General features: G+C 43.9%; 1 protein-coding gene across 2 annotated transcripts in view; it reads left to right on the forward strand.

The window, feature by feature from the left end:
* Positions 1 to 636: 636 nt before the first annotated feature.
* The window catches only part of Epg5 (ectopic P-granules 5 autophagy tethering factor), a 102,276-nt gene continuing 76,602 nt past the window's right edge, over positions 637 to 26,310 (forward strand). For both annotated transcript variants that reach the window (XM_052742627.1, XM_052742628.1), the window contains exons 1-11: positions 637 to 767; positions 9,004 to 9,933; positions 11,344 to 11,587; positions 14,650 to 14,786; positions 15,242 to 15,349; positions 16,377 to 16,450; positions 18,735 to 18,840; positions 21,663 to 21,777; positions 22,162 to 22,312; positions 24,064 to 24,219; positions 25,933 to 26,090. In XM_052742627.1, the coding sequence (XP_052598587.1) occupies positions 708 to 767; positions 9,004 to 9,933; positions 11,344 to 11,587; positions 14,650 to 14,786; positions 15,242 to 15,349; positions 16,377 to 16,450; positions 18,735 to 18,840; positions 21,663 to 21,777; positions 22,162 to 22,312; positions 24,064 to 24,219; positions 25,933 to 26,090 (2,239 nt within the window). In that variant the 5' untranslated portion in view covers positions 637 to 707. The remainder of the gene's footprint in view (positions 768 to 9,003; positions 9,934 to 11,343; positions 11,588 to 14,649; positions 14,787 to 15,241; positions 15,350 to 16,376; positions 16,451 to 18,734; positions 18,841 to 21,662; positions 21,778 to 22,161; positions 22,313 to 24,063; positions 24,220 to 25,932; positions 26,091 to 26,310) is intronic.

The raw sequence follows: 26,310 nt of genomic DNA on the forward strand, positions 1-26,310 counted from the left end.
ATATTTTCTATGTGCTGGCTGTTGTTTTGGAGGTCCTTGGGGATACATCAGAGGAGCTGATCTTCCAGGAGGGTTGACAGACCCTACCAATCAACACAAACGCAAAGTATATATACTTTAAACAAATTTGTATAGTAACGATAATATAGAGATGCCCGCTGTTTTCAGGTGCCTTTCACGACTAACTCATGACACCGGAGATGGAAGTATCATCATCCCCTTCTACAGAACAGCAGACTGGAGTGCACCTTGGGTGGGCATCAGGTTTCTTTCCGGAAACGTAATGTAGACGTAGGCTGGAATTGGTTATCTAGGGATCAAAGCCAGATTGCCAAGGCCTCTCTCTAGCACTTCCTAGTCCAGTCTGACCACCTCTCTGCAGAGCTGCGGAGGCAGAGGGCTGCTCTGAGTGCCACCCTGCGGAGGGCGGCGGAGGCACAGGCCGCGGCTCAGAGGGCGGGACCGGAGGCGGGAGGAGGGCTGGGCCGGGGCGGGGTCTGAGCGGGGATGGGCGTGGCCTTCCCCGGCGCGAGTCGTCCCTAGCTAGTTTGTTCCAAGTCGCAGCCCGTACGGACTCCTGTTGCCGCCTCCCTTCCCCAAATGGTGGAGAATCTGTCACGTGACAGCCAGGAGGCCGGAACTAGGCGGTTTGCGTGAATTGCAGGAGTTTGACAGAAACAGACGGCGACGTCTCGGAGGCAGAGTGTATGGCCGAGGCCGTGAAGCCCCGCCGGGCCAAGGCCAAGGCCAGCCGGACCAAAGGCAAGGTGAGGATGCTGTCGCTCGTACGCGAGCCCTCTGCTCCCCGCGCGGAGCCGCGGGGCCGGGCGGCTGTCAGGGCCACTTGGCCGCCTCCCAGTCCTGACCTCACTGGGCTTTTATCTTCTGCTCATTTCCTTGACTTCCCACACCAAAGCCTTTTCCTCCTAAGCCCCCGTCTTTGACTTCCTATCGTATCCTTTGTGACATGGGAGCATTCCCAGCCCCTGGAAATGCACGGAGAAGGGACTTCCTTCGCTTGGGAGGAATGGTTTGTGGATAGCAGTGATGGGTCGGTCCTTCGTTTTCAGAATTCAGGGCGACGGTGTTATCTCCCGATGAACCTGGTTGTTTACAGCGTGGCACGAATATCCAGGAATTGTCTCAGGGCAGAGCCCACCCAGTAGGGATGAGTTTGAGTTTTCTGTTTTCTGGATTGTTGCATGTCATTAGTGTGGTTTTAAATTGACTTGTTTTTAGGTACATTTTGGATTTTTAACTTTGCTCCTATATATTTGTTGCCGTGAACAAATTAAATCTTATAGATAGGTGGTCAGACCTATTTATATCTATGTATTTAAACAGTGTTTTTTAACCTGCTTCTGCCTTTAGATTGCTGGGGTTAAAGACATGCCACCATCCCTGGCCACTGGGTCTAGATAACTTTGCCTTATACTAAGCCCAAAGTATAACTTTGTGTGTGTGTGCCAACAAGTTTTAATAGTGATTTATGGGAACTTTATTTAATAGAGTGTAAATGAAGTGTGTGGATCCCTTTCTGTAAGGTAGTATGGAATTAGGCACATCAGTCAGAAATTTCTTTTATCTTTAGAGACAAGAATGTGTGTGTGTGTGTGTGTGTGTGTGTGTGTGTGTGTGTATGTGTGTACACACACACACACACACACACACACACACATATATATACATATCTCCCAAGCTGACCTCACTATGTAGCCCCAAGCTGAGCTTGAACCTGTGCCTCCTACCTCAGTCTAGAAACATAACTTTCTGACACACCTTTTATGGGTACTGTGACCATTTAAAAACTAGAGAAACTCTGTGTGTATGGTGAGGGAGCATGAGTGCAGATTTGGGTGGACATTGTAATGGTGAGTGTGTGTGGCCCTGAGGTCGGTCATTCTTGGGCAGTGCTCTTCAGAAGGAGCTGGTCCCTTGCTTTTTGAGACAGAGTCTCTGGCTGGGACCTGGGGACTGCTGTTTAGCTTAGGCTTGTTGGGCATCATGTCCTAGGCTCTGCTTGTGGGCTGTGGGGATGGAACCCAGTCCTCAGGTTTCCATGGCAAACACTTTACTGAGTGTACCACCTTCCTACTCCCTGTCAGAAACATTTTAAGAAAAATAAGTTTGCAGTATCTTGGTTTGATAAAGAACTATCGCAAACAAACAAACAAACAAACAAACAAACAGTTAACCAGCCATACATAACCCTTTGAGCCTGGAATATAGTAGTTTATAACATGAGTTATCTATAGAGAACAGAATCTTAAATCCTAATAATCTACTGTTTTTTTTTTCTCTAGTAAGTGATGAAACTAAAGCCTTGACAGGTTAAACGATTGTCTTAATCATGCAGTTAGCATGGTTTATCTCAGGGGAAGCCAGAAATCGTGGCTTTCAGTCCAGTAGCTTAACCATTATTTTATATATGTGTTTGTCTGTCAAAGATAGCTTATTACAGACACCTAAAACACAGTCAGTCAAGAGGAGTCTCTCTTTATTTTGTTTCATAATTTCTAAATTAAAATTTAAATCTTAAGCTTTTAAGTCTTATGAAAAATGAATTGTCTATTTTATCAACGTATTTCAGGCAGTTTTCCTACATACACATACAGTACTCTGTTTTCTCAACTGTTAAAGCTCATTTCCAAGACATTTGCTTCAGTTAGATATCTCACACACACTTTGCCCTGTCCTCCAAATTTAATCGTTCACTGAGAGTTGAATTTCCTGCCTGATCTGGTTCTTCCCATTACTCTCCATCATCAATGTCACAACTCCTGCGAGGAGGGTTTTTGCTTAACTGCCCTCACATTCACATTGCTTTCTACTGCCGTTCTCTGAACTGAAGCTAGGTTGACATATGTACACACACACACACACACACACACACACACACACACACACACACACGCACACACACACACACGTATTGACTAGAGAGAGCACACTGGCCTCACCGAGATCCACTGCTTTTGTTTGAGTACTGGTATCAAAGGTATAAACCACCATGCCTGTTGAATTATTATTATTATTATTTTTGGTTTTTTGAGACAGGGTTTCTCTGTGTAGTTTTGGTGCCTGTCTTGGCTCACTCTCTGTAGACCAGGCTGTCCTTGAACTCACAGAGATCCACCTGGCTCTGCCTCCCGAGTGTAGGATTAAAGGCGTGCACCACCACCACCGCCCGGCGAATTGCTAATTTTTAAAAACCTTTCAAAGGCCGGGCATAGGAGGCAGAGATAAGCAGATCTCTGTGAGATCAAGGCCAGCCTGGTCTACATAGTTTCAGGATAGCTAGGGATACATAGCAAGACCCTGTCTCAAAACACAGAACAAAGAAAAAAAAAGTTGCAGAGCTTTCCCATTTCGCAGAGGCTAGGATTGGAAGCACTAATTTAAGGACTCTAGCCTGGGCTTCCTCTTCAGCATCTGTCACACCCGTATTAATCTGCGTACTTTCCTGCCTTAGAGCCTCTGCCTTCCCACCTCTTTCCTCTGCCTGTTAGTGCTTGTTGTCGTGTCTGAGTTTATGTTGTCGGTGTCTGAGTTTAAGCCGCGCTTACCCAGCACTTTCCCTATCACCCTTGTGTAGCTCCCTCTGGCAGGAACGCTGTGCACTCATTTTACGTCCCTCTTCTCGATTGTAACAACTTTATCAGCCACTGTCTTCTCTCTGAGACAGTGAACTCACAGAGTGAGGGATCACTCTTGTTCCCAGTGCATTTCACAATGCCTGTAGTCACCTGATAAAGTTGGTTGAATTAAAAAAAAACAAGAGCCAACATTGAAGCACATTCCCAAGCTTTGCCACTGAGGAATTTAATAATTTTTTTTCACAACTAGTACAAGAAAACAAATAGAAAATGTCCATGATACCAGTAGGACCCTCATACTTGCCAGTCTAAGGAAATTAATTTGCTTTAGGGTTAGCAGAGACATTTGTTAATGCTGGCTGTTGTTTGGCCATGGTTATAAAGTCCTATATCATTGAAACTTTACAGTGATGTGTTTTAGCATCTGTTTATGGAGCCGTGAACAGATTCTAAGGCTTAGGTGGAAGTTCAGGAAGTGGAGTGTCATGTGCTGTTGTGTTTAGATTGCTGTGGCTTCTGGATTTGTCGCAGTACCTGGCCTACATTCCTCAGGGGTAAATATTTGGTAGGTGACTTCAGGATGACAGGTTGTGGTTAGGTATCTGGTATTTACTATTGGATACCCTAATAATGTTTTTATTTTATTAGTGTGATTCTTTGTAAAAACTTGCCCCCAACTCTGAGGATCTGGACTTCATACATCTTAGAAAACTTAGGTTAAGAAGGACAGAATCTTAGATCTGGATTTTCTCAGCAGACTTAATAGATTTTATAGTAAGGCAGAGTGATGATACATGCCTGTAATCCCAGCACCTAGCAGACCGAAGGAGGAGGATTGTGAGTTTCGGGCCAGCTAGGCTACATAGTGACTTCTGGGTTAGTTTGGTGTTATGTAACAAGACCCTGTCTCAAAAAACTGTATTAAGTTCTAAATTCCAACAACCAATAAGAGCATCTCGTAATTGATAGGCTGGGTTAAGATGTTTCCTGCCGTAACCCTTCCCGCTCATCCCTGTGGTCCTCCCTCTTGCTCTATTGCCTAGGTAATTCCTTTGTTGCTTCTAGGCATGAATTGTTACCGGAATAAAGTTGGGCAGTGCTATATACTATTATTTAGTCTCTGTTTGCCTCTCAAGATCCAGTCATTATTGAATACATAATGCCCACTTATTGTTTCCCCCCAAAACGATTCTAGGAATTTGGGATATAAAGAAAATCCTCAGGCCTCAATGGTGCTTATAGTCTGGAGTAGAAACTTCCCAGGTGTGTTTCAGAACAAACATATCTACACGATTATCTTCAGATTGCTGAAAGAAGTATGTATGTGTTCGTGTGCACATGCATAGACAGAAATGGACATCCCAGAGCCGTCTCCAGGAGAGAACTGTTGGTGACAGCTTGTGGTGTGTCCTTCTAACTTAGCTTTGCCCTCCTCTGCCTTACTACAGCACTTCAGGGCATTTGACTGTGACAAGCCCAAGGTTCAGGAGTAAGTAAAAGTATTTCTAAGACCAGAAATGATGTCAAAGTTTTAAGAAACAATATAAATTGTAGACAGAAACACAGGCAAGTTCTCAGAAAGAGACAGTTGTCCCCCTCAGAGAGCACAGGGTGCAGCAGTTAAGAGACTCTACCTGGGGGCTGGAGAGATGGCTCAGTGGCAGAAGCCATGCTGCAGCCTCTGGGAACAGTGAATAAATGGAGCTCCTTGTGGCAAGGTCCTTTGGAGAATCCTGCCCACCTGGCAAGGACCCATGAAGGCGATGCTGCAGACCATAGGGTGCTGACCACAGGGAGCTCATGAGCTTCATCAGGCCTTTCTGACTCTCGATATGCTTATTCCTATGGTAATTCTGAGTTCACTCAGTTGTGATTGTGGCTGAGTTTACTGGGACAAAAGCTGATAATTTTAATAAAGTTTCTACAAGGAAATTAAGCATCTTTGCAATTGATCACAGAAACCAATCCCTTCGGTTGCCCCGACTGCCTTTGCATCCATCCTGAGTAAGCAGGAGGAACTCACTAAGGTTAATGATTCTTGCTTACTTAACTGTTCTAAAAAAGAGATAACTATATTCTAAGAACTTAAGAACTTGGGAGGCAGTTTCCTAAAAGATGACATTAAAAACTTATAGAGACATGTAAGAAAAAGATAAAGGACATGAAAAGTCTTATATCTTTCTGGTGCCAGGGAATGAATGGTTAGACATTTTTTTTTTCAATGTCAAAATATCAATAAAGGAATCTAAAACTCCTAGTTCCCTTGGAAGTAAAAGTACAAGTAGAAACTGCTAGAAAGAATAAAAGCTTGGTCCCAACAGTTCAGAGTTGGGTATTATCATTACCATTCTGAGAATGTGTGAAGAATAGGATTACAGCTGCTGTTCACATAAAAGTGATATGCAGATCATTAGAAATTGACTTACACCTGAAAAATAATATTCTAAGTATGGTATCATACTCAGAGCTGACTACAGAAATATAAGAGCATCATATTGCTAAGGACTAATCACAGGGCTTGAATGTCTCTCATTATTGTAACCACATGTTTGCTGCCAGCCTGGGCACAGTATGAATAAGATGTGCCTAGCTAGATACAATCAATCGGCTTGCAGTATAAAATTAATGCTTAGATACAGGGTAAAAGTCAGTTAGTGGCAACAAGGAAGTGGGGAAGAGGGAAAGAAACTGAAATGGGTAAATGGTAATGATTCTGGGAAAATGATTGAAAAAATGAGTTGAAACTGCTCATGCTTGAACATACTGGAACGTATATAAATAAATAAAGACAGCTCGAGCTATTTGGGACCATCTGTTTGAAAGACTCTTCACTTTTTGCCAATCTCACACCTCCATCTTCTGGCTCAGAACCCTGCTGGAGCTGGATTCCAGCAGTTCAGCAGCTAATAGCACTACCTGTTCTTGCAGAGGACCCAAGTTTGATTCCCAGCACCCACATGGCAGCTCACAACAGTCTCTAACTCCAGCCCCAAGGGATCAGACACCCTCTGCAGCATCAGGCACATACATCGTACATAGACAAAACACCCATACACATAAAAGTAAACCAGTTTTATTAAATTAAAATAATAAAAGAACTTACCTGTACTTGTCTCGTGGGTACTTGTGTGGTTCTGTGTTTGAGTAGGTAATAGGTGAGCTGCCTACTATCTTGTTGCTTGCCCTTCCTGAGGGTCATAGGCACTGGACTCTCATTATGTGCCCTGAGGATGGTCATGGGTCATAGGCGCTGGGCTCTCATCGTTTGTGTGCCCTGAGGATGGTCACGGGTCATAGGCGCTAGGCTCTCATTGTGTGCCCTGAGGATGGTCACGGGTCATAGGCGGTAGGCTCTCATTGTGTGCCCTGAGGATGGTCACGGATCATAGGCGCTGGGCTCTCATTGTTTGTGTGCCCTTCCTGAGGATGGTCACGGGTCATAGGTGCTGGGCTCTCATTGTGTTCCCTTCCTGAGGATGGTCACGGGTCATAGGTGCTGGGCTCTCATTGTGTGCCCTTCCTGAGGATGGTCACGGGTCATAGGCGCTAGGCTCTCATTGTGTGCCCTGAGGATGGTCACAGGTCATAGGCGCTGGGCTCTCATTGTGTGCCCTTCCTGAGGATGGTCATGGGCCATAGGCACTAGGCTCTCATTGTGTGCCCTTCCTGAGGATGGTCACGGATCATAGGTGCTGATCATAGGTGCTAGGCTCTCATCATTTGTGTGCCCTTCCTAAGGATGGTCACGGGTCATAGGCGCTGGGCTCTCATTGTGTGCCCTTCCTGAGGATGGTCACGGGTCATAGGCGCTGGGCTCTCAACGTTTGTGTGCCCTGAGGATGGTCATGGGTCATAGGCGCTAGGCTCTCATGGTTTGTAAGTCATCACAGACCTCCTGGGTCAGCCCCAAGTAGTTTGGGTTTGACTATTGAGAATAGAGTGGAGTTTGCTGTTGATTTGCACATTCATTTTTGGCCTTTTTGTCTCTAGTTAAGTGTGTTCTTCTGTATTCATTATTGACTTACATTTCTGTAACACTTCCAGATTTTTTTTTTTTTTGGAATGATTTTATTTTGGTTTTTATCTTTTGATTGTTCTGGGGATTGAACCCAAGTCTTTTCTTGAATATGGGTACTTTGCCACTGAGCTATATTCCCAGCCCTGGATGATTTAAAAAATTTTTTATGTGTATGCAACTTGTGTGGAGGTAAAAAAAATGAATAAATACAGATTCTTTTTAATCTGCTTGGCTGTTTTTATATATAAGACACGTTTTCTGGAGAGCTGACCCAGTGGTTAAGAACACTTGCTGCTCTTGCAGAGGACATGGGTCTTGTTCACAGCGCCCATATTGGGGGACTCACAATCTCTTGTAACTCTAGTTCCAGGAATCTGGTACCCCCTTCTGGCCTCCATGGGCACTGCATGCATGTGGTGCACATCCAGTCAGACACACATACATACACATAAATTAAAAAGAAACAAGAAAATTTCTTAAAATTACCAGAGACATGAATTTTTATGCAAGTAGCTTGATAACACTTTGAGTTGTTTAAATTTTATTTCCCTATCTGTGATGATAGTTGTATTCACAATATGTCTTCTAGTACTTTTTTTTCTTACCTCTCTAAAGTAGGCAAAGTAATTGGAAGCTGACTGTCTTTAACCAAAATGGAGTTGCAGTAGATTCGCTCTGTGGCATGAAAGTTCACTTCTGAATTTATTAGGAAGCTTACACAGAGTCATATGGGGAGGAGGAGGGGGCACCTTTGGGAGGATACATTCCTGAAAATGCACTTCATTTTAAAATTTCTGAGTATGTTCAGTTAGGGTCATAGTTCAAGAAGAAAGTATGGCAGAAAGGGACTCCCCCATCTATATTGGGTGATACTGTAAAGGTGGTGGGGAGGTTGGTTCCCTGGGTGCATGTGAGCCCACATCACAAATGCTCAACAGACTTGGGAACTTGCTGGCCGTTTTTGGTTCACATTATCAATTGCTGACAATGGTGGTGGCTGGGATTAGCACTTCAGTCTTCAGAGGAGCTTCCTTGGGCCCATCATGGTTGCCACACGCTACTGAGGAAACTGAGGTTCCCTTATTAATAAAAGAATTTAGAACTGGACTCAAGGACGCTCAAGGACAGTTTATTCGAGTTTAAGAGAAACTGAAGGACAGGTTAGGTGACAGTCCTGCCAGGAGAGACAGAGAACAGGTGATGCCTGTTAAGTTGGGCCTGAAATGGAATCAGAGAGCTATTAAGAAGGGAAAAAGTACTCCTTAGAATGGAAGTGGGTTAGCGAGCCGAGGAAAGCCCCCTGTGTCAAAATGTAGATATTTATGTATAGTTTAAACATTCTTCATCCGAAACAATCAACTATTGTTATATTTCATACCATGCTTTTAGGAAAAGAAGAAACATGAAGCACCTCAGACTTCTGATGAAGTTTCCCTTCTCGAGACTTCTAGAGAGCAGGAAATCCCGTCTCTAGCTTGTGAACTCAAAGGAGATGATCTGAAGGTGTCAGCTGATTCCCAGCTCCACAAAGATGTCAGTGGATGGAATGAAAGTGAAATGTTTGATATACCACTCACCTCCTTGACTGTAGGTGATGAAGGGTCCCTGATACGTGACACAGAGGACCTGAAAGAAAGGGGGGAGATCAGAGCCCATGATGGAGATGATGAAATCAAGATGAAGGTCGACCCTGGAGACAACGTTAGAACTACAGTTGAACCTTCCAAGAACTTTACAGAGGGAGAGGAAAGCACACTAATACAACAGGGATCTTCAGAAAGCACACCACAGTTTGATTTTCCCTGTACTCAGCAGGAAATGGGAAGTTTACAAGTCAGAGAAACTCAGACTAGGAAAGATGAAGAAGCCATTGGTTGTTCAAAGGTGCTTCAGAATGCTAGCTTGCACAGTTCTTATGAAGCCAAAGAAGTTTCTCAGTCACCTAGAGTGAGGAAATTGTATCCTGAGTTGCCAGCTGAAATTGTGGAAGTACCATCTTTGGTGGTGGTGAAGCCCTTGCTCTGTAGTGAGCGACTCTACCCAGAACTCCCTTCTCAACCAGAGCTAGTACCATTTACTAAAGAACAGCTAAAACTCTTGGAGCCTGGTTCATGGCTGGAAAATGTTGAGTCATATGTAGAAGAATTTGACAGCATTGCTCATCAGGATAGGCATGAGTTTTATGAGTTACTCTTGAACTACTCACGATGCAGGAAGCAATTGCTGTTGGCTGAAGCTGAGCTCCTTACTCTGATGTCAGATTGCCAGAACGCCAAAAGTCGACTGTGGAACTTTAAGGATGAACAAATGGCTGTACAGGTATTTTGACTGTGTGTGTGTCAAGCTTCAGGGCTTGGGAATTGGTAGTTGAGCTGCCTGTCCTGTAGTGCTGTCTGGAATTCAGTCTGTGTGTTAAACCTACACTGGTATTGGCTCCATCAATCTAGGAATCACAAGATCAGATGGCCACAGGGGCAGGCATATAATGTATAGGCAAGGGGTGAGTAGGATAGTGGTCACCAGAGAAACACATGCCAAGTCTAGAGGGGACAGCAGCTCTTGACATCTAGCTGACAGTTGTATGATTGTGATGTGCTGCATCTTAGGATTTTTCAAGAGAGGCAGGAATCTGGATTTTTGCATGAAGGATCCTAACGGGCAGTGTTAACAGCTAACTAAATACAAATATATGCAGACATATATTCTACACAGAGTCTAAGCTAGCAAACCATGTCTTAATGTAAAATTCAACCCATAGACTATTAGGGTTAGATTTTGGTGTAATGCCACAAATGTGCAGTGAGGAAAGAGTGTCCTGATTGAGAAATGATAAGAAAATAGGAAAGTCCACTAGCTGTGATGCCCTCCTGGAGGCCAGGACCATCATTACTAAGGGCCTGGAGGGATGGCAAGGAGGAGAAGGCTGTTTTGGACAGTTTGGCACTGAAGGGAAGCTGGAAGAGTAGTGGTGACACTTGTGATTTGCTGCACTACCTTTCATTTGTGCAGAGCCTTGTATATCTTTTCGTAGATTCTGTGGAAAGAGACACATCTGGAAATACTGAAAAGAAAGGGAGGGTGGAGAAAAAGCTCAGCGGAGAAATAAGAGCACTTGTTGCTCTTGCAGAGGTCCCTGGTTTGATTCCCAGCATGCATATAGCAGCTCGTAACCTAGTAACTCCAGTTCCAGAAGATCCATGGCCCTCTTCTGACCTCCATGGGCAACCAGACATGCATTTGGTACACATCCATGCATTATGCATACACATAAAATAAAATGTAGAACAAGAAAAGGAAATGAAAGGATAGACTCAAGAGTATGGTGGGAGGAATTACTATAATGGAGGATTCCTTTTGAACAGAGCCGTTAAGAGTGAGGTAGATCTAGAGGTGTTTTGGGCTACTGTGAAGTTGAGGGATAGCAGCACATTGGCCTTGGTATTCTTAGTATAGGAAGTAAATACCAGTTGTGAGAGTTTTAGGGACACACGTTACTGTTTCCCTGCCGACTTCATAGGGTTACCCTTTACAGAACTTGTCATATACTCATGATTGGCAGTGTTCTCTGACACATGGCCATCATTTGCTAGTGTGGTTTTGTATGTGTAGTGTTGGCCCCTCATGTGATTATAAGTTTTTGAAAATGGTACTGAAGCCTGTGTCTTACACCTGCTGCCTGACTGCATCAAATTCGACTGGTTTCATATTTTATCCTTTATTTACTGGTAGGGTATCTGTGCAGATCAAGTGAAAGTTTATGGCCATCACCACTACCAGAGAGTAGAGATGAATGAAAGTGTCCTGGGAGAACTGAAGAAGCTATTTGATGCCAAATCTGAGCACCTCCACCAGACGCTGGCCCTGCATTCTTACACTTCTGTGCTCTCGAGGTTGCAAGTGGAGTCGTACATCTACACGTTGCTCAATAGCTCAGCTGTTCTGAGATCTTTAGCAGTTTATCAGCAAGACCAAGGTAGGTAAATAGTGAAGCTTTCCTCTTATACTAAAATGTGGAACAGAATGGAGGGTACAACCGGTGTGAGTTGACTGGGTATTAATTCACAAGGCATCATTGTGTATTTTCTTTCCTTGCCCCCTCAACACAATGTTTACTGATGTTTCTTGAGTAGTACGAGGCCTCCCTTCCCCATGGCTGTTGTTTCTCCTCCTTTAGGAAGGCAAAAATCGGCCTCTCTTTGCCTTTGCTAAGTAGTGTCCCAGTGGCGTTTGATCCCAAAACTAACCATCCAGATATCTTTTCTTTCTTTAAAATGTATTATTATTATTTTATTATTAGACTTATCTATTTTATTATATGTGTTTGAGTGTTCTGTCTACATATATGTCTGTATACCACATGCCTGGTACCTGCAGAGGTCAGGAGATGGAGTTGGATCCTTAGGAACAGGAGTTATGGATGGTTTTAAGCTGCCTTGCGGGTGCTGGGATTCAAAACCCAGTGGATCCTCTGCGAGAACAAGTGCTTTACACACTGAGCAAGCTCTCCAGCCCCCAGAATACCTTTGTGTTTTCCTGTTTCTCTCTTGCATTTTATTATTTTTGTTTTCTCACTTCCTTGCTTCTTGAATTTGTAGCTGATGTTCTATAATGTTCTGAAGTAGAAATTCCTTTCTTTTTTCATGGTAGTTATTTGCCCTGCTCTCCCCCTGCACCATATCCTCAGACCTCTCATTCATGCTATGTAAAACATTCTGCCTATAGAGTTCATCTTCAGGATGTAGAACCTTAAGGCCAGCCCCCAGTGGCCCACTTCTTCTAATGAGGATCCACTTCCTACAGGTTCCACAACCTTCCAAAAGTCACCATCAGATAGGCACCAAGTATTGAAGTAAATTAGGGAACATTTCACATTCAAACCACAATGTTTTGCTCTTAACCTTGGCCTTCAAAATTCAATTTGCACTCACTTTAACTTCAGAAGTCCCCATAGTCTCTAACAGTCTCAGCATTGTTCATATGCCCCAAATCAGAGCCTTGAAACCTATTAAATATAACAAAAGAATAGCAGTGGTTGGTCTGGAAGAAAGCTGACATGTAATTCCCTTTGTAAGAATTCGGTTCATAAGGAGAAAGGGCCTGGAGGCCATTGTTGGCCTCTATGTGGGAGGAAGAGTGTTAGACAAACAACATAATATATGGAGATCTAAACAAGATCAGGCCTTAATGGAAAGGAGAGGCATCCCTGTAAAGCTTAGAGAGGAGCTTCATTAAGAGAATAAAGCCAGGCATGCTTTTAATCCCAGCACCCAGAAGGCAGAGGCAGAGGCAGGTGCAGCTGGATCTCTGTGAGTTCAAGTCCAGGCTGGTCTACATAGTGAGTTCTAGGACAGCCAAAGCTACATAGTGAAACCCTGTCTAAAAAACAAAAAAACAAAACAAAACAAACAAAAAAACCCCAAACCAAACCACAACAGAAGAGTGAGAGTAAGAGAGAAATGGGAGAAATGTGTGTGTGTGTGTGTGTGTGTGTGTGTGTGTGCGCGCGCGCCCACGTGCACATGTGAGTGAGAGTAAGAGAGAGATAGGAGAAATGAGAGAGAGAGAGAGAGAGAGAGAGAGAGAGGGAGGGAGGGAGGGAGGGAGGGAGGGAGGGAGGGAGGGAGAGAGAGAGAGAGAGAGAGAGAGAGAGAGAGAGAGAGAGAGAGAGAGAGAGAACCCGCACAAGAGCGTCAGCATGCCACAATGAAAGGGATGATAGAGGCCGGGGAGTACCTTCGGATCATTTCTCTGTGCAGAGTCTCCAGAAGTCTTTAGAACAATTCCAAGAACAAGAGAAAAATGTGATGTTTTGTAACACTTTAGACTGGTGGGAAGTTTCACATCATGTGATTTAGTTCAGTATAGTATGACAAAGAGTAGGGAGGAGCCAGGTATCATAAATTGAAAGCTGTCAAATCATAGCATAGATGGTTTCTTAAATCTCTGTTGCAGACAGAGCTGCAGGGAGGCATGGCCTAATTCAGGTTGTAGAATCTAGCCTGAGGGTACAGGCCCTTGTTTTAACAAAACCAACAGTATAAGCATCAATCCTGTTGCTCCATGCCTGGGCATCTGGGGCTTGAGTGAGCCATCTGCACCCCAGAAACCCTGGGTAGTCCTCCTTATCTAACTCTACTACCTACAGCACTTGTAGTCTACTCTATGCCTGGCGCTCTCCTTGGTGGATGTCCCTTGGTCCTGGCATCTTCAGTATCCTGAGGTCTTCCTTGTAACTTAGACTTTATGTTTGCAGCTTTATTTGATGGCCTTGAAGTGCCTCCCTGCAGGCAGGGAATTTGACTTTGCCCCATATTGTTCAGCCTTACTCTGCAGCTTTCAGAACCTTGGAGCAAGACACCAACACCCCCCCCCCCCCCCCCCCCCCCCTTACTGTTCCACATTTCATTCTTGCAGAACCAGGACTGTGTAGATGTGGTGATATACTGTATACCCCAGTAAAACTTATCTGGGGATCAGAAGACAAAGCCAGACACTAAATTAGACATAGAAGTCAGGCAGTGGTGGCACACACCCTTAATCCTATCATTTGGGAGACAGAGATCGATCTCTGTGAATTTAAGGCCACCCTGGGCTACATGAGATTGATCCAGTCTAGGAGAGAAACATAGCCAGGCAGTGGTGGCACACACCTTTAACCTCAGTATTTGGGAAGCACACACATCATTAATCTAGGAAGATTGAGATAGGAAGTGAAATGGCTGGGTAGAGAAGGGCATATAAGGCATGAGGAGACAGGAACTAAGCCCTCTTGGCTGAGGACTCAGGAGCATTCAGTCTGAGGATTCTTAGAGACAGGATCTCACCTCCCTTTTGGGCCTGATGATTCGGTAGAGGTGAGAAGTGGCTGTGGCTTGTTTCCTCTGATCTTTTAGCATTTATCCAATATCTGGCTCCAGGTTTTTATTATAAGACCATTTAGGATTCGTGTAATGTTTTAGTTTCTTTGCTTTAAGTAGAGAAGCTAAAAGTCCACAATACCATCAGGAGGACTCATCTAATCCTCTCTTTTTACAGTTTCTAAACTGACAGAAAGCATCCCCTCTGACGTGTGTCAGCTGAAGGAGTGCATCAGTGTCTTGTTCATGTTCACCAGGAGAGTGAGTGAAGATGCCCAGTTCCATGAAGACATCCTTCTCTGGCTGCAGAAACTAGTAAGGGAACAGATACAGACATAGAAGTCTTTCTTTGCTTGGGTAATTGAAGAAGAATTTCTTATTTTGTATTTCATAGTTTTTTCTTCTGTAGCTTCTCCAGCCAATTCATTTAATGAGTTAATGACTTTTCTTTGATGATGACACATGGTTACAAGTTATTTGTCTTATTACTCTGTGTCTCTAATGAACTCTGACTTTCAGGTCAGAGTTGAACTCAGGAGGAAATGCAGAGGGAAGTGAAGACTGACTGCTGACTCACCACGTGTCTGATCATGTTTGATGATAAACTTAGTTGTACTTACCATGGGAGGAGAGGTGTCAGGATTTGGAAAGTTTAGGTGTATTACAGAGGGGATTTATGTCTGGGCACTGTAGAAAGGTTGCATGCACCCCAGCTCACTGTGTCCGTGAGTTTATGAAATCAGGGAAACCACGAGTTCTTTGTTGTTTAGGTGTCGGTGTTACAAAGAGTTGGCTGTCCTGGAGATCACTTCTTCCTTCTCAACCACATTCTTCGCTGCCCAGCTGGCGTCAGTAAGTGGGCCGTTCCTTTCATACAGGTATGATGGTGATCTGACTCTGGGGGTGGGCAGGGGTTTATTAGTTTTCCTTAAGAAACGTCTAAAACAACCATCCCCCAAAGGCCTAATTGAGTACTATTTAAATAAAAATGTTACTTGTATGCTTTATGTGTCTGCATGGACTCATGTGCACCGTGTACATGTAGGTGTCTGCAGGGGCTAGAAGGCGTTGATCTCCTGAAACTGGAGTTAAAAGTGGTTGTGAGCTTCCTGTCTGGGTGCAGGGAACCAGACCTTCCCCTCGATCTCTTGGGGAGCAGTGAGTGCTCTTAACCACTGAGCCCTCTGTCTGGCTCCCTAAGTGAAACCTTTAAAGCAGGAGTACATGTATATAGGAGTTAGTGCCAGCGCTTTCTGGGTCATCATAGGTGAAGAAATTAGGACAGCTGCGGAAGTTCAGAAGTAACCCAGCTTGGTAGGCTCACGAGTGTTTGATTTGGTAAGAGGATGGCTCACCAGGACTGTTTTTCCTTTCTGTAGTAATTGCCACAACTCTCTAAATTAACCTCACAGTGCAGTTGGTACTGTGAGATAGAATCTGCCAGCATAGCAGGGAGGTCTTAGGCCTGCTAGCAGCTTGCATATACTTACCATAGTTTCTCCTTTGCCGAGCACCTTTTGGCCGTTTTTATTATTCATAGCAGCCACTCAGCTAGTAGGAATCAAAATGTATGTCAAGTTCAACTCAGCTCCTTCATATTTTCCTTAGTATTTCTGGTGACATGGAGCCGAAATCATTTCGAAGAGAAGAGGATGTTTTGTTTTTCTTGTTTAAAGCAGCAGTGCTGTGTTCCATCACAGCTGCTGCAGATGTTTGCCTTCAGCCGTTCATCCTCGGCTCTTAGGTAGTGTGCAGGTCGCTACTCCAGCTGTGCCTTGTGCTTCGGAGTCAGCTTGGGTAAATCAGCTTAGCTCTGTCCTCTGACTAGCATCTTGCTTGTTAGATATGTGTAAACCAGCTTGAGCTGGTTTTCTACAGTATGCTTTTTTCATTTTCTGATTTCAGATCAAAGTGTTGAATAACCCTTCAGGGGTCTTTCATTTTATGCAGTCCCTTGCCCTGCTGATGTCTCCTGTCAAGTAAGTGTGGAAGAGCTTTGTGAAACAGAAATTGAAATACTTCTACCAAAGGGTTGGTTTTCTTAACTGCCCACAGCCAAAGAGAACTGCTAAGGGAAATGTTGGTGTTCTAGAATTTAACATTGCAGATTTTCTTTGGGTTTGATACCCCTATCCCAAAGTGATATGTCTAGCTGCTTATTAACCTTTTGTGTGGTCCCCTTTTAGTGGGTTTGTCTCTCATTGTGTATGTCATTGTGAAAGAGATAGTGTGTTCCTTAGACCAGAAGGGGGACCTGATGTCAGTGTTAACTGTGGAGCTGCGTACTGCAGTAGGAGTGTGGCCAGTCAAGGGCTGAGTGATCAGAGACGTTCCACAGTGGGTGAGTCAGCTTTGAAGAGGGGACGATTTCACTAGGCGAGGGGCTGGGGAGACTAGTGTGAGCAAAGGTCCTAATCCAGGGTGTGCAGAGGACTGGGGTGTAGGTAGCTGAAAGTGATGGTAATCAAGGTGAGTAACTGCGGTGGGGGCTGGAGGGTAGAGGCCTTGAAATTAAAGCTGAAGAATCTACACTTGATATGGCTTGGCTTGTGAACAAGTGAAAGCTTGTTGAACAGGGAGCAAAAATTGTCCTTAAGGAAGATTAGGCCAGGTGTGATGGGACACACCTGTTATCACAGCACTCAGGGCTTGTAAGACTGTGTTTGGAGGATCTTCAGTTCAAGGCCAACTTAGGTTATATCAAGACCTTATTAAAAAAAAAAGTGGGGGTTTGTTTTGGGCAGACGGTGGACTGGAGGCAGAAGCGTATGCACTTTTTCATTGCTTCCTTGATGGCTACAGACATTTATGCCTCTCCTGGCTCAGGATCCCAACCAACTGCACAGCAAAAGAGCAGGCATGTTTTTGATCCAGGGAGAATGCAGGGCCTGTTTGTTGATGACCCTGAACACTGTTACTAGCAGCTAACCGGCCTCTGGGCCTGTTGACTAGGGTCATGATAGTAGATGGAGCGTGGGAACCTAGACGTCTTCTTCCTGGGAAATGATTTAGTAGCTGATTAAAGAATGCAGAGAAGGGATGTATCACTCCTAAGTCTACCTGTGTGAGCCTCAGAGACTAGGAGAAGTACAGAAAGAGGACTGTTTTCTACAGAAGAACAGCATACAAGTGACACAAACCGATGGACACCTGGAGCTCAGGACTGGGGTTTTCCCTGTTGAAAGGGAGATAGGCCGGGCGGTGGTGGCGCACGCCTTTAATCCCAGCACTCGGGAGGTAGAGCCAGGCGGATCTCTGTGAGTTCGAGGCCAGCCTGGGCTACCAAGTGAGTTCCAGAAAAGGCGCAAAGCTACACAGAGAAACCCTGTCTCGAAAAACCAAAAAAAAAAAAAAAAAAAGAAAGGGAGATAGTTGAACTCCAGAGCTGGAGTGTGTAGGAGGATTCTGGATAAGAGAGGAGTGGGTAGGTAATTTTTCAGAGAGGATTGCAAGCTAGGTCATGGTCCAAGAGGAAACTGTCCTGGTTACATTGCTCATCAGATGGAACAACTGCTTGGAAAATCCTGTTGCTGTTTTTTTTCTGTCCTCCATCCTATACTGCCTGCATGCAGAGGCTGCTCCTGAACAGGGATGTGTTTTGACTGGATGTGTTTACCTTTATGTATACCTTTTGGCCCCAAACAAGCCTCTCTACCAACTGCATACCTTTTTATTTTGTTTGTTTTTGTTAAGATACATTTTTAAAAAAGATTTATTTTTATTTTTAATCATGGATACTTGTAGATGTCTCTGTGGGGATGTGTATATGTGAGAATGGGTGCCCACGAAGGCCAAGAGGGCTCTGGATCCATGGAGCTGGAGTCACAGGTAGTTGTGAGCTGTCTGACGTGAGTGCTGGGAACTGAACTTGGGTCATGTGCAAGAACAGCAAGTGCTCTTAACCACTGAGCCATTTCTCAAGCCTTTACTTACATTTTTTTTTTTTTTTTTTGAAACAGGGTCTCATTATGTAGACCAGACTTAGAGCTTGTTATCTTCTATCGCAGGCTGGCATGTAACTAGTTATCTAGCCTAGGCTGACCTTGAGCTCAGAGAGATCTGCCTGCCTCTGCCTTCTGAGTGTTGGGATTTGAAGCTAAGTACTATTGTTCCTGGCCTTAGTTCTTACTTCTTATTTGATAGTTTAAACCATTTGACAGCTGGGCTGATTCCTGACTCTTCTTTAGGTTAGATAATCCACACATGTGCTCATGTCAGGCTTTCTGTGTTCATATGATGAGATTCATGTCTGTTGTCTTTTAGAAATCGAGCAGAGTTTATGTGCCACATGAAGCCCAGTGAGCGGAAGCCATCGTCTTCAGGGCCTGCATCTGGGAACTGGACACTCGTAGATGAGGGGGGAGAAGAGGTAACCTGGGTCTGTATTGTCCCTTTAACCAATTCTGAGCTCTCTTTCCATGCAAAGCATTGTTCTGAGCACTTGCTCTTAAATCTCGATTCAGTAACCCTCTGAGGTAGGTATTGTTGGGACCCTCGTTTTACAGACAGGGACAACTGATGTGTACAGGGGAGGTGACTTGTCTCAGGTCATGTGGTCATTAAATGCAGAACCTCTGGAGCAGGTTCCCGAGCCAGGCGCCCATCCTGCCATCCTTGGTAGATGTGTTCAGACGGCAATGCTTTGTGGAGTTTATACTAAGGTCTCATTGTGCACAGTAACAGGCTCCTGGGACTCGGGTCTCATACACAACCTGTTCTGAATAATTTTGATGAAAATTTAATGAATAAAATCAGCTTCTCAAGACAGTTTTTAAAAAGTTTTAAGATAATTCTTGTTAATTTTTCTTTCCTCCACAAGTAGTTAGTAGTGTGTGTATAGGGAATTCTTCTTTTGCTCATTAGCAGTTCCTGAGCCTGTTTCTGGCTGAGCTCCTTCCCCATTTGGCCAGCACAGTGGCTCAGCAGGTCAAGGCCTTTGCCACCAGGTGTGTGTGTGTGTGTGTGTGTGTGTGTGTGTGTGTGTGTGTGTGTGTGTGTGTGTGTATACATATAGCTTGAACTCTGCCTCAACCCCTGATTTGATGTTCTAAGATGCTAAGATGCTCATTGACCTGATTCACTAAAATCCCCTGTGTCAGAAGTCTCAGTGACGCCCACGCTGCTGTGGGGTCATGTTGATGTATTGCACCAGGGCCCATTCCGGGGCCAGTGCTCCCATTCACTGTCGCTTTGTTCTTTATCACCTCTAGTGGCTTGCAGCAGGTGGGCAGGTGGTGGGGACTGGTGTGGGCGTGCAAACACTTGTCGGGAGACTGAGTTTCTCAGCAGCTAATATAAATTATCTTTGAATGATTGTAACAAAACAATGTTTTTTGTTTGTTTGTTTGTTCATTCTTTGCTTTTTTTTTTTTTTTTAAAATGGGTTCCCTGAAGTTAACCCCAGACACAGAGCCTCCATGGTACTTGCTTCTTGGTTAGCCCTCAGTAAAACATTGAGTGACTGCAAGAACTTAGGGAGTTAGGCATCATGGTGCTTGCCTGTAATTCCAGCACTTAGTGGGGAGAGGTAGGAGGATTCTGAGATGTAGGACGGACTAAGCTAGACAGCAAGACACCTACCACCCCACCACCCCCGACAAAAAATGAGGCCAAAAGACCAACAGCAGAAAAAATAAAAGCTGCGTCCCTAACAAAACAAGTAAAAACCCAACAAAACTAGCAGTAAGCGAGGAAAACAAAAGCAAAAGCAACCCAGAAGAACTTTGTACCTGAGACTATTATGAGCTTAGTTGGATCAGAAAAGTCTGTGGGGAGGAAGGCCTGGTTCATCTACATCATGTTTCTCAGCACTAGCTCCACATAAGGCTCACTGGGCCAATTTATAAAGCTTGTCAGGCCCACACATAGATCTAAGTTTCCTAGAGCCTACCGTGTGATCTGCTGTTCAGCCAGAGTCAAGAACTATTGCTCTTAAGTATAGTTTCTGAGGCTCTTGTTAGCCACCATATACATGGTGCTATTCTATTTTGTATTACTTGGTATACTTGAAGCAAGTCAGCTTTATTAAAACAGAGGTTTAATGAGGTGACAGTTTTGGAGGCTGAGAACCCCAGTAGCATGGCACAGGTTCTGGTGGGGCCTCCATAATAGATGGCAGAGTGCAGAGAATCTCTTCTCAGAACAAGAAGTCTGGGAGCTGAATAGGTCCCGACTCGGTCCTTTCATAGCACCCTGCTTATGAGAACTTCCCTAAAGGGAAGTGCCATCAATAATTAAGGGCCTTGCACTAGGGTTCATCTCTTAAAGGTCGCACACTAACTTCCAGTACTACTAGACTTGGGACTAAGCTCCTGATACATGGATCATGGAACAAAAATATAACTAAACTGTAGCGGAAGTAGTAGATAAAGAAGAATATGCTCAGGATATTATGAATGAATTGCTGAAATGATTGATTGGTCCCTTGTTGAAATTGCTGTAATACATTCAGATTCTTTGCTTTTAATGTAATGCATATAGGGACACATGCTAACTTGATTTCTAAGATGACTTTAAGGCTCTGCATCAAAAAGACCCAGAAGTGTCCCCTGGATGATCCTTGATCACAGTTAGTTTTGTCTTGCCCACAGCAGAACCTGAGGCATCTGTAGCAAATACTAGCGGCTTCCTCAAAAGTCTGTTGAAAATGATAGTAGACTTTGAGTTTTAGTAGAAGAGAACTGTAGCTACAGATATCTTGGCCTATAGTAGAATATGGTTGTTTAATTAATTGTTAATCTGTTGTCTGAGCAGTGGGCCTCATAGTAAGGTCCTCACTCTAGAAGAGGGTTTTTTTGTTTTGTTTTGGTTTTAGTTTTTTGAAACAGGGTTTCTCCGTATAGCCTTGGCTTTCCTGGGACTTTGTCTGAAGACCAGATCAGACTGGCCTTGAACTCAGAGATCCACCTGCCTCTGCCTTCCCAGTGCTGGGATTAAAGGGGTGTGCCACCACCTCTTGGCTCTAGAAGAGTTTTTATTCTTATCTTCTTCATGATAGAAATTTAATGACCCAGATACATATAAATTATACTTGCTTTTCAGAGGACTTCCAGGATGTCTGTGGATCTAAGGCTATTTATTTAGTTCGCTGCCCTTGAGGAGGTGTCTATAAGGACCACATTATGACTTGGATGATTTAGTTCCTGTAACTCCAGACTGATTAGCTGATGTGATGTGGCATCTTCCCTTTAGGATGAAGACCCTGAGACCAGTTGGATTCTACTTAATGAAGATGACTTGGTCATCCTTTTGTCCCAGTTTCCCTTTCATGAACTCTTTCAACATCTTCTTGGGTTCAAAGCAAAAGGTAGATAATTTTTCTCGTCATAACTGAAGGGTGGTACTGGTATAAGCTCCACATAGGAAGCATCAAGTCTTGCATTTGGGTGGGCTGCTAATGGGGGGGGGGGTTTCCTGTGCCCACCTATGCAAAACCTCTTTTCTCTTGTGTTTACTTTTTTTTTTTACTTCATGCTTAAATGAAGAAGGCTGACTAGTGTACATGTTACCTAGGTTAAATATGTTGATCTTAATGTACTTTCCTTCAAGTTCCCTACTTAACTTTGATAGTGGAACCGGAGAGATGGGATTACTTCCTTCCCCTCCTGGCTTTCTCACTGAATTATACACCTGTGTTCTCTAGTGTTTTGTCATAGTAATTATGTTTTTTTCCTATCTGTTTCACTTCTAGGTGATTATTTACCTGAAACAACGAGGCCTCAAGAGATGATGAAGATTTTTGCCTTTGCCAACTCATTAGTGGAACTCCTGGCTGTGGGGTTAGAAACCTTTAACAGAGCCCGCTACAGGCAGTTTGTGAAGCGCATTGGCTACCTGATAAGGTGATGCTGCTGTTGGCTCATCATGCTGCTGTCTCCTTGCTTAGACACAGACACTGCAGAGGGATGATGGACGCTTATACTTAGGTCTTCTCATAAAAGTGAGATAGTCCTTCCATCAGCTAGATGAGGATTTCTTAAATGTTCCCAGTGAAATTATTTGATTAATTATCTCAGATCCAGTTGATTTTTTTTAAATATAATTATTGGAGTTCTGATTTTCAAAGCTGCTGCTGGAGAGAAGGGTCAAGGAAGATGCAGGCTGTCTTAGGGTTTCTGTTGCTGTGAAGAGACACCATGACTATGGCAACTTTTTTGTTTGTTTTTTTGTTTTTGTTTGTTTGTTTTCTTTGTTTTTTGAGACAGGGTTTCTCTATGTATTTTTGGTGCCTGTCTTGGATCTTGCTCTGTAGCCCAGGCTGGCCTCAAACTCACAGAGATCCGCCTGGCTTTGCCTCCTGAGGGCTGGGATTAAAGGTGTGCACCACCACCGCCCAGCCTTGGCAACTCTTATAAAGGAAAACATTTAATTGGGTGGCTTACAGTTCAGAGGTTCAGTCCATTATCATCATGGTGGGACATGGTGGCATGCAGGCAGATGTGCTGGAGAAGGAGCTGAGAGTTCTGAATCTTGCAGGCAACAGGAAGTGAACTGAGATACTGAGTGTGGCTTGAGCATATATGAAATCTCAAAGCCCACCTCCACAGTGACACACTTCCTCTGACAAGGCCATACCTAATAATGCCACTCCCTTTGGGGGCCCTTTTCTTTCATACCACCACACTAACATAAAGTCTCTTCTGAGATTTATACAATCTCTTAACTGTAATCTCCTGTAAAATCAAAATCCAAAAGTAGGTCACATACTTCCAACATGTAATGGCACAGGGTATATATACTTTACCGCTCCAAAACATAGAGAAGGGGGCATAGTGTTCCCTCTCTCCATCCACAGCCTGCTTTTCCTTGGAATTGCCACTGACTAAACTATGACGAATTGGTGGTAATCCTTTACTGCCATTATTTCCCTAGCATTCCTCTTCTATTTCTTACTGTAGTTTAAAATATTTAGAAAAGTTTCAAAGACTGAAATAAGTCATGCTCTATTTGAACTGGGAAAACTTACGTATTTAAATGAAAGATGGGTTTATGGTTTCATTAGCAAGTGTTTGAAAATTTTTTGAGTTTATATATTGCTTTTCTCTAAATCAGCTTCATACCTTTTTCTACATTTTCAGTTTTTTTCTGGATTATTCCCTATAGCATATACATAGGCTATTCTTTTTTTTTTCCAACTTCTTTTCTCAAAAAGAAGTTCATAAAAATGCAAAATCTCTCTCTTTCTCCACTTTTTTTCTCCAAGCTGAATTGGTTTACATTCATTTATTTTAGATTTCAGTCAGTGTTATGAAGATCATAGGATGTCCTCAAAGGCTGGGGTTCTTAGAAGGTTGAGATCCTAGCATGTGTCTCTGTCCTGTGCCCTGCAGCCCACATGGAGCTGAGGAGAGCTGGGAATGCAGCCTGACATGAAATGTCAGTATCAGCTGTGTGATGGATTTTACTTACTGTGGTTGTTCTTATGCCTCCTGCTAAGTACATCACCACGAGGGTTGGTTTTCACTGTTCCTGTTAGATTGCTTCAGAACTAAGCAGATAGTAGGTGCTTAGTTAATATCAGTCCTTCACGTCTAATGTCAGGTGATACTGAGTGAGTGACTGAAAAGTGCTGTGTTGTTTTCATCTCTCTCAGGATGACCCTTGGCTATGTCAGTGACCACTGGGCGCAGTATGTGAGCCATAGCACAGGCATGGGATTAACACTACAGCCCTACTCTGTGGAGAAACTGCAGATTGAATTTGATGAGCTGTTTCTCAGAGCTGTTCTACATGTCCTGAAAGCCAAAAGGTAAGAGGTAAGGGCTTCCGGCCTAGGAATGTAGAAGTGTGTCTTAGTTAGGGTTTCTATTGCTGTGAAGAGACATGACCATGGGAGCTCTGATAAAGAAAGACATTTACCTGGGGCTGGCTTACAGTTTCAGAAATTGAGTCCATTATCATCATGATGGGAAGCATGATGGCATATAGGCAGACTTGGTGCTGCAGAAGGATCTGAGAGTTCTACATCTTGATCTGCGGGCAGCAAAAGGAGACCGTGTGCTACACTGGGTGTAGCTTGAGCATAGGAGACCTCAAAGCCTGCCTCCACGGTGACCCACTTCCCCCAACAAGGCCACACCTACTTCAACAAGGTCACACTTCTTAATAGTGCCACTCCCTATGGGCCAAGCATTCAAACACATGAGTCTGTCAGGGGCATTCCTATTTAAACCACCACAAAGTGTAAGCCAAATAAACCCTTCCCAACCTGATTTGGTCATGGTGTTTCATCATAGCAATAGTAACCCTAACTAAGACAGCCTCTCTCTTATTGGGGTCTCTGGTTCAAAACCCAGCACTTTTCTTCTTCACATGTCTGAGAGGTCTCGTGTAAATTTGTGATAATAATATCGCCTTTGTTTTTGTAAGAATGGAATGAATTGATGATGTATGCAGATTGAGCATCCCCAGCACAGAAATTATTAGAAACTTCTAGTACAAATATTATGTCATAAGTGGAAAATTCCACATTTGACCTCATGTGCTGTGCCAAAATAAACATAGGCACAGTAAAAATATTGTATAAAGTTATCACTAGAGCTAGGTGTACAAAGTGCCCACAAACGTCCAGATCCAATCATTGTATCTTGCTCATATTTGCCCCTTCTACCTCTTTGTCTGTCTTCCTCCCTCTGACTGGTCTGCTTGCTCTCTCCAAATAACCCTTCTGCTAAATAAAAATTTTTTAATTTATTTTTTAATTTATTAAGAAATTTTTTATTCACTTTACATACCAACCACAGATCCTTCTCTCTTCCCTCTTCCTGCTCCCTCCCAGCCTTCCCCCTCCAACTTACCTCCCATCCCCTCCTCTGAAAAGGTAAGGTCTCCCATGGGGAGTCAGCAAAGCCAGGTATATTCATTTGAGGCAGGATCTAGCCCCTCCCCCTGCATCAAGGCTGGGCAAGGTGTCCCACCATAGGCTCCAAAGAGCTAGCTCATGCACCAGGGATAGATCTTGATCCTACTGCTTGGGGGCCCCTTAAACAGACCAAGCTACACAACTGTCTCACTTTTGCAGCGGGCCTAGTCCAGTCCCATGGAGGCTCCACAGCTGTTAGTCTAAAGTCTATGAGTTCCCATTCTGCTGAATAAAATTATATTGTATATATGTACACGTGTTTTTTGTCCATTCATCTATTAATGGACGTCTAGTTCCATATCTTGGCTGTTGTGAATCATGTAGCAGGCTTTCATGTTTAGACTTCAGTTTCCTCCATGGTACACGTTATATGTTTAAATATTCCAAAAAAATTCCAAAAATTCAAATACTTTTGGTACAAAGCACTTATGATACCTCCGTGTGTGTGTGTGTGTGTGTGTGTGTGTGTGTGTGTGTGTGTGTGTGTGTGTGTTGGAAAAGTTGTGGTAGTGTGAGAGCTGAAGTCTTGTTTCCACTTGCTTAGTGTGGTGAAGCTTAATGATACATAAAATTTTCCCTGTTGCTGTTTCAAATGTGCAGACTTGGCATTTGGCTGTTTATGTCTGAGATGCCCTTTGGCACGCTCTCGGTCCCAATGCTCTGGAAGCTCTTCTACCTCATGCACCAGGCGGAGAGTGGGAGCCTGCAGCACCTCTGTGCCTCCCTGCAGCCGGCCGAGTGCAAGAGGCAACTCCAAGGTACTTGACTGGGGCAGCCTTCTCTCCCTCTGTGTGCTGCGCTGTCAAAGTGTTAGTCTCTGCTTTTAGGAGTACTGTGGCATGATTTGGACATTCAGGAGATTGCTTCATTGTGGATGTGGTAGATAGCATATCTCAAATGCAAATTCAGTTAGGTCCAAATTCTGTGCAGTAAGCACAATGGCCTAATATTAAGACTAAAATTCTAGTCTGATCAACA

Source organism: Peromyscus californicus, unplaced genomic scaffold (genome assembly GCF_007827085.1).
Source record: "Peromyscus californicus insignis strain IS unplaced genomic scaffold, ASM782708v3 Scaffold_17__1_contigs__length_78620276, whole genome shotgun sequence".
NCBI classification, from domain to species: domain Eukaryota; kingdom Metazoa; phylum Chordata; class Mammalia; order Rodentia; family Cricetidae; genus Peromyscus; species Peromyscus californicus.